Here is a 12,500-nt window from a genome sequence, read left to right on the forward strand (position 1 = left end):
CGTCGGTGGATATATATATATATATATATTGTGTGAGTGTGTGCGTATGTGTGTGTGTTGTGTGTGTGTGTGTATATATATATATATATATTGTATGTGTGTGTGTGTACGTATGTGTGTGTGTGTGTGTGTACGTGTGCAAGTATGTGTATGTGTGTGTGTAGCCAAAAAATATTTATAAAGAAGAATGTTAAAATAATACAATATAATATATTTAAAACAATTCAGAGAAGAAACAAAGGGAGAAGAAGTGAATTAATTACTTGTCAAGAATGGGAAGGAGCTTAGTCTTTGAAAAATCAGTAGGCGCTTTGTCATAGCTGTCGTGAATTTGAAATGGGGATTGTGAGAGAGCCATCGGCTCACAGCTCTAACAAGCAAGGACAGTCGCAACATTAACAAAATGAAATACACTAACGTAATGGCAATCTGTTATATAATACCGTGTCAAAGTAAACAAATAACAGAATGAATATATCAAAAATTAACACACAAACAAACGAACGAACACACAGACAAACAAACGAACGAACAAACATAGAAACAAACACATAAACAAACAAACACATAAACACACAAACAAATAAACGAACGAACACACAAACGAACACACAAACAAACACACACAAACAAACCTAATTTGAATTTTTTCCATCAGTTTTTCCAAAACATGACAACAAAAAACAGCCAAACTACTATTTACTCCGGCCATTTTAGCAGCAGAAACAGTCGTAGCAGCAGCAGCAGAAGCAGCAGTTGTATCAGCAGTAGTAGTGGTAGCAGATGAGCTAGCATCAGCTGTGCTAGCAGTAGCAGCTGTGGAAACAGCTGTTAGCTGCTTAGCTATAACTAATGGTTTATTTATTGTAAGGTAACTGGTGTGGGGTTTCCGTTGGGGGAGTGATGAGAACTTGGCGGTCTTCTTTGATTGGCTGACTTTGGATAGAGTGACAGGGGCACACTTGTGGAAGATGTGCAGTTTCGAGAATTCACTTTTCAAGCGATTGATCGTCTGTCGATGGTTTTTCAAAAAATAATAATTACTATTATGATGATAATTATGATTATAATAATAATAATTATCATAATAAATATATTACAAATCTGCAATGCAATACAATACAATACAACACAATACAATACAACAACACATACAACAATACAATACAACCCGATACAATACGGCAATACAATACAGCACAACAAAACACAACACAATACAACACAACAACACAATACAATACAACAATACTACAAAATAAAATACAATACACAATACTACAAAATACAATACAATACTACAAAATACAATACAATACTACAAAATACAATACAAAAATACAATACAATACAACAGAATGCCAACTTGTTTCACAGGACACTGGTCGCCGAGAAAGAAGACGTGAACGATGATGTATGAAGATTTAAGTTCCAATCTCACAATGAAAAATGAACTGGGGGCTATTTTGTCTGAAGGCGGTCTCTCATGTGATTGGCTGTTTGGGTATGTGAGGGATCAATTGATTGGTTGAATGTAATTGGGGTAAGTTGATTGGCTGGTTGGATGAGTGTACTATCGTTTAATTGGTTGATCTTTCATTTGAATGGATGGCTGGTCTGTAATTTTATTGGTTAAGATGCAATGGGCTAAGTAGATATATCAGATAAAATGATAGATCGTTGTGTTGCAGTATGATAGAAAATAATAAGCAAAAACACAGAACAAAACTAGAAACAAATCAAAAACCAACCCATAGAGAAATCCAATATAGACGAGTCCTTCTACCAGTACAAAACTTGTGTTCCTTTGCAAACATTGCGACAGAGCATCGCGGGCCTGTCTGCAATGCACCAGCTTGCTCCAGGACATCTGGATGTGTTTCGACAGTGGTTCGTCGTGTTCTAGCAAGACGTCAAATCGGCGAACTGTAAACCATTTCATCCAGTTTGACGTATCGATGAATGTCAGCTGCTTCCAAAACTGGATGAACTCGCTAATGCTGTTGTGGTAAAAAGTGTATTCGTGTGTGTGTGTTTGTTTGTGTGTGTATTTGTGTATGAGGTGTGTTTTTATGCTCGGCGTATTCGTGTGTGTGCGTATGTGAGTGTGTGTGTGTGTTTGTGTTTATTTGTATGTGAGGTGTGTTTTTATGTGAGGTGTGTATGTGTGTGTGTCCTTTTGTTCATATACATTTGTTCCTGGAATCAGATGAGAATTCCAATCAGATTAATCATCATCCTCTACATCATCAGTGTACCTGAAAAACAACAACAGTAGCTGCAGCAACAACAACAGCAGCAGCAGCAACAACAACAACTAACTTAGCATTGACTAAATAGGGATTGACAACAGGCCTTTCGGCACTGGAAAGGCCTGCACTTGAACTGACAAGTACCGGGACACCACTCCTCAAACCATCCGACATATTGTAGTAGGCTTCCTATAACCATACAAACATACATACATACAAACAAACAAACAAACATACAAACATACATACATACAAACAAACATAGCATACATACATACATAGGTACGTACTTAGTTACATACAAACATAGACGTAGAAACAAACACACACACACACACACACACACACACACACATATATATATATATATATATATATATATATATATATTATATATATATATAATATTTACATAAATATAACAACTAATGATAATAATAAGAAGAAAAACAAAAAATAATTACCTTAGTGTTGAACTGGTAGATGTGTGCAAGTAGTTTGTCAGTGACAGTTATCCTGTTTCAAGTGTGTATGTGTGTGTGTGTATGTGTGTGTATGTACGTTGTAAACAAACAGCCAAGCAAGCAAACAAATAACCAAACAAACGACCAGCCAACAAAAAAAAAACAAGACGAAACCAAAGCTAACGTCTTAATATACTGCACAAATCTCTTCAGAATCTTGGAAGGATATTTGAAACGATTCAAAATATTACTACTTCCTCCACCATCGCCACCCCCGCCACCAGGTTTACCACCACCACCACCAGCAGCTGCGGTAGTAGTCGCTGCAGCGGTAGTATTAGCAGCAGTGGTAGCAGCAGCAGCAGTAGTTGTGCTGTTGGATGTGGTTGGTGATAAGCTATCAAGATTGGATCTGTACAGGTCGGTGATGAATTGACTCGGGGCCTCTATAGTTACACAGGCTTTCAACTGACGTTTGTGATTTACACTGTCATGTGGTTTTAGCAGTTTTTGGGTGTAAATGATACACACATACATACAAACAAACAAAACAAACAAACATACAAACAAACTTAAATACATACACACATACATACATACTTGGTATTAGCACTGTATTCTACGTAGTAATGCACAAATATGGAACTTCTCCACGGTAAGACTAGATGCAATCCAAACTTTGTGTCATCTGTGTGGATAATAATAATAATAACAATAATACCCTCAGAAAAAAAAACCTAAAATACCATTCACGGACGTCGCCAATGACGTATTTTTTTTTTATTATAACTATTCTTTAAAAATCAGGATCCTACAGACGCAGAAACTGTAACAACATGCAAGGCAGTAAAACAAAATTAAACAAATAAATGAGAAAATAAATACAATGCTCCTAAACCAATACCAAATTTAATAGGACAAGAAAATAGCTTCAAGTAAAAACACAACCGACAATAAAAACAAAACAAAAAACTCTTTTAAAAAGTCCCCAAACACACGAGAAATATAGCGCTAGAGAGACGAACCATCGGCGTCACTGATGACGCAGACGCTGCTCAGCAAGTAGCCCTCCTTGACCCGGCAGGAGAGCAAGGTCATGACAGAGGAGGACAGGGAATACTCGATATACGAAAGCATCATCGACGCCGACAACCAGGACGATTCGTAATCGTGATCAACCTCTGTTAAACTGGCATAATTATTATAATTTTATTATTATTATTATATTTAATTATTTATTATTGTTATTTATTTATTAATATTCTTAACATATTGCCGTCTGGCGTTCTTTTAGCTACCGTGAGAATCAAACTCGTGTATTTCGTTAAATGTGTTGAAATGAATTTATTTTTGGCACATTACTGTTCAACGTGTCGGATGTACACTTCGGTTGAATTAATGGAGGTTTGGAAAAATTTTTTTCTCGGTTTAAAAAATTGATTTCTCATGTTTGTTTAACGGTGATTGCGCGGCTTACACAGACTATTCTGTCATATTCAGTCTTCGAATCCACTCATCTGATTCATGCAACTTTCTTTCTAATGAAAGCCTTCCGTTTGTTCAAACGACCTTAACCTATTTGTCATCAATTAACATCAGCTGTGTTTGTTTGTATTAGTTGAGAAAATGCATCAAATATTATGAAAAATAATAATAATAATAATAACAATAACAATGGTGTCAACAAATAATATCATGATATATACTCGAGCCCTTTGTCTCCAAATTTGTTGACATTGTCACTGCTGGTAGTTGACCTTTGACCCGCGCTCCTACACAGGTCGCGACACAACAGGCCCCTGTGTACCACGTTCCAGACCGTGTCGCCCGACTCTTTCTAGACGCGTTTGTGTGTTTTTATGTTTGTTTTGTTTTGTTTGTTTGTTTGTTTGTATGCTTGTTTGTATATATATATATATATATATATATATATATATATATATATATATATATATATATATATATATATATATATATATATATATATGTATCTAAAAATAGCCAACCAATCTGACAGAAGAGTTGATGAGAGAACCGTCCGTAACCAAAGACACAAAGTGCATGAACTCAACGTTAGGTAGGTTGCCGACGAAACGTTTGTCCAGGCCTTCAAGTGGGCTTGGTAATGATCCTACCTGAAGATGATAATGATAATAATAATAATAATGATGATGATGGAGATGATGGAGAAACCTGCACAAACGAAAGAGCCACATGATCAGATCTAAGCTGCTGCAGTGACTGCTCAAGCGACACCGAATCAGACGTCCCCATCACGCCGTCAGTAATGATAACAATACCTGTATGTTTCAGGGGTCAAAGGTCAAGATCGTTTAAAAGGCCAGGGGCCAAGGCCGTTCAGTAGTCATGAGTCGTTTGACGGTGAAACATGCTTGCCGTATGACGATGCATTGATAAAATGATTAGACTGCTTCATGTATTTTGTTTTTCTTTGTGTGTGGGTGTGTGTGTGTATGTGCGCGTGTGTATGTGTGCGTGCGTGTGTGTGTGTGTGCAAGAGCTTGTGATTACGTCATATTTACGTAGCAACAACAAATACAGCAACAACAAAAACAACAACACCAACAACTTAGCAAACCATTTGACGTATCGTGGTTTTGTAGTTTCAGCAACAGCAGGCAATGCCTAAGAATAATGGAGAAACATTTATCTGAAGATATAACATCTTTGTTGACGTTCTGTGAAGATAGGACATCATTCGAGCCCAAGGTCCAACCACATCGCTCGGTGGGGGTTTGCTCGTTCAGCGAATCAGCATCGACCTGCTTTTTGATTGGTCGGTTGATGTGCTGATTGGTGTGACGATTGTTCGATTGGTGTGTTCATTGGTTAGTTGGGTTAACTTTTGAGAGGAACAAACCTTCAAAATGAGCACACACAGATAAACATTTCAAATTTATTATTTCAGAAAAAAAAATTTTTCCACTAACGTAATCAGAACCATCATCTTTGTAATTATTATTATTATTATTATTTATATTATTATTAATAATTTGGGACTGAATAATTTTTTCGTAGGCTAGAGATAGGTTATCCTCAAATGCGTTCAAATCCTTTTTCACGTTCGCGAGTATGTTGTCGACGTTGTCTGAAGTCAGTCTGCATCCGTGCAGTAGGACCTGGGGAGGATGAAATATAGGGATGTAACTGTAAACTTCATTCACATCTCAACCCCAATTCGCTTTTAAATTTCAAACTATCTCCAAATCAAAATTGTTGAAATGTTTTTGATTGAATTAGTTAAACAAAATAACCACAGTCAGTCTTGCAAAGGGTCGTTTAACAACAGAGGCAAGCGTAAAAAAGAAGAGAGGAGAGAGAGAGAAAGAGAGAAAGAGAGAGAGAGAGAAAGAAAAAATGAGAGAGAGGATATATAGATACATCCATACGTGTATCATGATACCTGTTTCATAGGACAAGATGCAACGGAGGTGAAGATGAGTATAGATATAGTGATCTCTGGCATGAACACATCAGATGATCCAGGTGTGCAGAACTTTGAAAAAAGAAATTATTGAGAAGAATAATATAATTAATTATATTATAACCGTATATGAAAACAATACAATGAAAGATACAATACAATACAATACAATACAATACAATACAATACAATAAAATACAAGCAATACAGTACAATACAATACATACAACACAACACATACAACAAACAACGCAATACGATCTAAAATACAAAAACATAGAATACAAAATACAAGATACAAAAGTACACAAAATACAAAAAGACAATACAATACCCACCCCTTTGGCTAATGATGTCAAAACGTTACTAAGGGCTTGGTAAAGTTTCGCAAACAGAACATCAGATGGTGAATTCATAAAATCCTTCGAGAAAAAAAAATATTTAAAATAATTACTTTTGACATTTAAAATACATAAAAATTCTCTACAATCAGCTAGTAAAACTAAAAATACTCCCTCCAAAATTAATAATACAGTGTATTATAATATGACATATAAAGTATTACATTATATTAGTTATGGCGTTATTACAGAAAACTTATATAGTGTTAATTTGAAACTCATCTCAAAGCTGCTGGTATATCAAGTATATGAGTTCTACCAAATCTAAAGTTTAAATTTAAATTTGCTAATGCCAACAATTTTGTAGAATTCATACAATTTTGTATAAAATATGGTCCCCTTCCTACATTTAGTATTATAGTAGTATGTTATGGCTGAATATTGCATCAAAGATTATTAATTATTAAAAATTATAGAAAGAATTAGTAACTCTAAGGTCTTTGGGTCTTTAATTGCAAAAAGGCGGTGGGTTGTATGTACTGTGTTGTATGTTTTGCATTGTATTGTATTGTATGTAAAATTACTCAAATGTATTATGACTAGTAAGTAGAAATACTCGAAGCAGGTGAAATTCACTAACTATAGTAGCCATCGATGGATTGCAGTGTAGCATGAAGACAAATGTGTACTTGTCGGCCAGAAATGTCACCTGAGTCGTGGGGATTAGTTTCGCCAAATTTAGGGATGGGTTAATGTAGTTGTAATTTAGGTTGTCCAGGGGTAGAGCCGAGAGAACCTCGAAGTTTTCATCGTCATCTTCTGCTGGTTTCTTGAGGAAAAAATTAGCAATTCACATTATATTGTATGTTTGCTGTTGATACATCTGGAAAATGCTGAAATTAGAAAATTGTGAAAGAATATTTTAAAATACCAAATGCTGTTACATACATTTTTTTCTTTGTTCACCATAATGACTTTGTTTAAATGCCTGAAGAACCAGTTGAGCTGTTCATTTTTTGAGTAGCTGCCATTTTTCATCAAGACATAAGCTCTCCTGGCCGACAATATCTGGAAAGAACAACATGTGAAAAAAAAATTGTAGGTTTAGTTTAGGAAAATGCTTTTAATCTTTTCACATTTCATATGCTAATAATGATTTGCAAACAAATAAACTAACTCTATTATATAATATATAATATAAAAAGTGTTTTGGCCAATATATTATAACAGTTAACTTTTTAATTAAATAAAATAATTAAATTAAAAAAATAAATTCGAAAATAAAAAAGTAAAATTCTAACAAATTTAAAGACCTAAATATACATTTAAAATTCTAACCTGTTGACTTGGGTCTTCTGTGAGACTTTCTTCCTTCATGTTTGAAATTCAAAAGTGCAAAAGATTCGCAGTGACACTAACTTCAAGCTCCCTAATCAACCCAACTTAATGTTAGCCAATCCAACTTGTAGGTAGTACTGTACTTCTTTCTTTACTTTTGTTTTACTTGCTTGGCCTTGTTTTGTAGTTTCATGCAAGCATTCCTTGGATGAAGAGTTCAAAATGTGAATTTAATGCAAAGTGAAGTTTAAAAATTAAGTAAAAATGGCGTAAAAGTCAGTGGAAAGTTTAATTTACTTACAGTTTTGAAAAATCGTTAGAGAAAGTTAAATGCCGAGAAAATTTTTTTTGATGTGAAATGGTTAAAAGTAAATATTTACGAGTCTGTTTTTATTAAATTCGGTTTTATCGGTATTACATAAAAAACCGACAAAAAGCAACCGACAAGTTTTTATAAGGTTTCTTCGAATTTATGAATATAAATATTATTTTATTATAATTTTAACATATGATATATTAAACAAAATTAGTTTTTTTAATAGTTGTTCATTAAATGACCAGTTTATTTCATTGTTTTAAAATTATTAGGCGCTGTGTGACATGAGAAAAAATTTCTACCTGGTTGTCATGGAGACATAACAACAAAAATTTAAATTATAATTATTCTTTAAAAATACAAAAAATTCAAGATGTCTTTAAATAGAGTTAGTGTAATTTTAATTTAATTAGTGTAATATTTGTTGTAAAATAATTTTTCTCTAGAAAAGTAAAGCGGATACATGGAAAGCGTCCGAACTGAAGCAGCAATTTAAAAATGTTTGTGGCTGTGTTTTTAGTTTGGTTTGTTCCTGTGGTTGTTTAATTTATAACATCTTATTTACAATTTAGATAATTTTACAATTTTTTATTTTTACCCTAGATGTCACTTCACAGAGAAAGATCGAAACAGCGAAGTAGCAAAGGTTTTAAATTTCATTACTCAAATTCAAATTTGTTCAATTTTTGGTAAGGTATTCAAATTTAAAAAATTTTTTCTATAAATCCCCAAATTTACTCGCGTACTTTCCTCTTAACTAATTGCTAAATTGACAGTGTAACTCAATAAACTAATCCATGCATCCGAAATTTCTCACATTAGAAGAAAAACCCAAAAAAGATAAAACGAACAAAGAAAATGTCAACAAAGACGATGAATTTGAAGACACTAAAAGCAAACATAAATCAAGCAGACGTCACAAATCTAAAGATAATGAAAACAACAAAGATAACATTAATGATCAGCGACAAGATGACCACAGAAAATCAGAGAGAAAGCATAGAAATGAATCAGATTCAAACAACACTAATATGGGGGATGAAGTCAGGGAAAGAAAAAGAGATAAACATAAATCTAAACACGGTAATGGTGAGGATGATGGTGAAAATAAAAGAAAAGAACGAACGAGAGAAAGAGAGAGAGAAAAGTATGACGGAGAAGAGGAAGGCAGAGTAAGTTATTCATTTATCAGTTTGGTAGTGTACATTTGTTTAATAATAATAATTTTTAGAATATCATATAAACAAATTATTGTTTATATCTTTTAGGAGAATGATAGAGAACGGAGATATAGAAGGAGGGAAGAAAGACGAAAAAAAGAGGTGTCATTTGCATTTGTCAAATACCTATGCTGTCTGTTTTACATTTAATATTATAACTATTTTTTTCTCATTCAGTCTGGTAATGGTGATGATGATAGAGATGGCGAAGAGAGAAAACATAAAAAATCGCGTCGCCATCACAGAAGCTCCAACAACAAAGAGGACGAGTCAAACAATAAGGTCGGGGTCATTTAAATAGGCAGTTTTTACTAGGTTAAGTAATTAGAGGTCAATTGAGATCGTATTAAATAATATGATAAAAATGGCTAAATGGTAACACGGTAAGATCCAACATTCCAACAACAGTTCATTCCTCAATCACGCAACCATTTCGAATGAATTTTCATATAATTTATTCTGCCTGTTTCTTTTTTTTTTTCTAACGCACAGAAAGAAGCCAACAAAGATGGTGATGACGATTACAACTACGATGATGATTTTGAAAATGATGACGATGACGACCGCAACAACAACGATGATGATGAAGACGAAGATGATGACGACGACAAACATTCAAACCTAAAACATTCAAAACCTGATGGAAAGACACCAAAGAAACCAAAGAATGATGATGATGACGACGATGTTGGTGGTGGTGGGGATCGTGTTAAAGTTAAAAAGAAAACAAATCAAGGAATTATCGAAGTTATGAGAGCTATTGAAGAGGAGAATGAGCGGCTACTTAGTGCAAGCAATGTGCGTGTGAATTATGAATTGTATAGAGTATGTGTGTATGAATTATATACAATTATATATGAATTATGAATTGTATAGAGTGTGTGTATGAATTATATACAATGTGTGGAGTGTGTGAATTATGAATTGCATAAAATGTGCGTGTGAATTATGAATTGTATACAATGCATATGTGTAAATCATGAATTTTATTGTATCATTTTTCAATCAATTATACCGTATAAGTAGTACAGTATCTTACTGGCACATTCAGATTTCTTTCATATTTATATCCAGACTCTAACTTAATCACCGTGTCTTTTTTTTAAAAAGTAAAGCTTATATTTTTAATTTATATTAACTTATATTCAGAGTAAAAGTTTTAAAGGATGTGAAAAAATTTTAAAAATTCGACTAAGGCTCAGAGAAACAACGCGAACTTCACTAACCCAAAGAACAAGGACGGGCTGTTACAGGAGATCACCCTACCTAATTTCTTCATCAACTTCTCCAGGGAATCCCAACAGCAGGGAAGCTTGTCGTCAGTTAAGTTGGCCAAAAAGAGGGCGTCTGACCTTCAGAAACTTGTTGAACTAGATGTCAAGGTCATTGACCTATTTACCCTGCAGCCGGCCACTGAGTATGAGCTGTTTATTAGGCAGTTTGGCAATTCTAATACTACCCAGGTGAATGATACCATCATCATCATCCTTTTTGCCATCATCATCATCATCTTTGTCATCATCATCGTCGTCGTATCGTATTGCGGTGCGATGATGTTGTATGTTGTTGTTATTATTGTTGTTTGTTGTTGTTATTATTGTTATTATAATTTATTATTATTATTAATATTATTATTATGATTTACCATAGACATACGTGCAGACGGGAGATGATGATGTGGAGAGAGAGATACAGACGGAGACCATTGAAATGCGAGATAAGAATACCCAACATCCGCAGAAGATATTCCATTCGAGATCTAATCCAAGTAAGATAATCGAGTAACTTCAGTTATGTGGAGTAATTTAATTAGGAGTATGCATTCATTTTGTAAAGTAACAATGATTTTATATAGCAATTATAAAGTTGCGGACGATTGCTGCAATTGTGCTTGTGGACTAAAAGAAAGTCCAGCGCTATATAAATGTCGTTTTCTTACACACACATACACACACACACACAAACACACACGCATCAGATAATCTCTACAATATCAACAACAATAATGAAGAAGACGGTATCAATTGTAATAGTATCATTAATGATGAGGTCGCCTGTTTCACTGATACTATATCATTAGGAAAGTTTCTAGCCAGAGCTGTTCCGGTAATACGAATTATTATTATTATTAGTTATTTATTATTATTCTTTTTATTAATATTTATTATTCTTATCATTATCGAGGGCGTGATAATAAAGCGTGACATAGCGCCGTTTCTAACCGAGCTAAGTCTCTACCCATGTTTGAATATTTTAAAATAAATTATGTTAATGGGTAATTTAAATATTCATGAAACGAAGGAAAAAAAATCTCAGGTTATGATGGTCTTTCTAGAAGAATCAATGCTTGATAACTTTGTGAACGAGATATGCATTAATAAGAGTAAGAATGGAGATCAAACCGAAGTCATACCGATCAGTGCGACTTCAATTAGTTTAAATGTGCCGGAACTGATTAAAAGTGATTTTTTTTGTGTTATCTGAACTGTAATTCGTTTGTTTGCTCGTTCGTTTTCATTTGTTTGTTCGTTCGTTCGTTCTCATTTGTTTGTTTGTTTGTTCATTCAATCATTTATGTATTTATTAATTCATTTAATTAAAGATCGTCCAATCATAAGCAGTTCTTTCTCAACGTCCTCTCCTAATTGGCTGGCAACCGTTCATGCCCCGCCTACCGACCTTGAATCTGTTCGTTAATTGGCTACTATATTTACATTTGTCACTTTTACAACTTTATCCACTCTAAATGATTCCCAGTATTATCAGATTAATATATAACAAATAATATATTTTTTATTTAATTTAATTATTTTAAAATTATTTTATTATTCAAAACGCTGAAAATAATTTTAGGACGTAGACTGGATGGTTCGTGGAGTTATATTATTGTGGGAGGTTTCGAATCATTCTTCACCGCATAAGTACGAAATTATGGAGATATTCTTAAATATTTTATTTTACTCAAAATTATGGTAAAATATTATAAACATAAACAACATAAACATTAAACAACAACTATTTAAAAACATAAACAACATAAACATTAAACAACAACTATTTAAAAACATAAACAACATCCCGATCATCACGCACACACTTTCGTCAACAACATCAAAAACGAACA

The 12,500-nt window shown here is 33.6% G+C and overlaps 1 protein-coding gene across 1 annotated transcript in view; it reads right to left on the minus strand.

Moving 5' to 3' along the window:
- The window catches only part of HELRODRAFT_192697 (hypothetical protein), a gene marked incomplete at both ends in the record, with an annotated part of 9,452 nt that extends 1,573 nt beyond the window's left edge, over nucleotides 1–7,879 (minus strand). Inside the window, 19 exons of the mRNA XM_009023541.1 lie at nucleotides 266–320; nucleotides 636–1,012; nucleotides 1,367–1,496; nucleotides 1,752–2,000; nucleotides 2,323–2,441; nucleotides 2,717–2,768; nucleotides 2,901–3,203; nucleotides 3,317–3,404; nucleotides 3,742–3,905; nucleotides 4,474–4,553; nucleotides 4,723–4,851; nucleotides 4,910–5,016; nucleotides 5,316–5,526; nucleotides 5,668–5,856; nucleotides 6,141–6,233; nucleotides 6,500–6,583; nucleotides 7,143–7,331; nucleotides 7,451–7,570; nucleotides 7,841–7,879. Of these exons, the coding sequence (XP_009021789.1) occupies nucleotides 266–320; nucleotides 636–1,012; nucleotides 1,367–1,496; nucleotides 1,752–2,000; nucleotides 2,323–2,441; nucleotides 2,717–2,768; nucleotides 2,901–3,203; nucleotides 3,317–3,404; nucleotides 3,742–3,905; nucleotides 4,474–4,553; nucleotides 4,723–4,851; nucleotides 4,910–5,016; nucleotides 5,316–5,526; nucleotides 5,668–5,856; nucleotides 6,141–6,233; nucleotides 6,500–6,583; nucleotides 7,143–7,331; nucleotides 7,451–7,570; nucleotides 7,841–7,879 (2,778 nt within the window). The remainder of the gene's footprint in view (nucleotides 1–265; nucleotides 321–635; nucleotides 1,013–1,366; nucleotides 1,497–1,751; nucleotides 2,001–2,322; nucleotides 2,442–2,716; nucleotides 2,769–2,900; nucleotides 3,204–3,316; nucleotides 3,405–3,741; nucleotides 3,906–4,473; nucleotides 4,554–4,722; nucleotides 4,852–4,909; nucleotides 5,017–5,315; nucleotides 5,527–5,667; nucleotides 5,857–6,140; nucleotides 6,234–6,499; nucleotides 6,584–7,142; nucleotides 7,332–7,450; nucleotides 7,571–7,840) is intronic.
- Nucleotides 7,880–12,500: the final 4,621 nt, after the last annotated feature.

Source organism: Helobdella robusta, assembly GCF_000326865.2.
Source record: "Helobdella robusta unplaced genomic scaffold HELROscaffold_37, whole genome shotgun sequence".
Lineage (NCBI taxonomy): Eukaryota > Metazoa > Annelida > Clitellata > Rhynchobdellida > Glossiphoniidae > Helobdella > Helobdella robusta.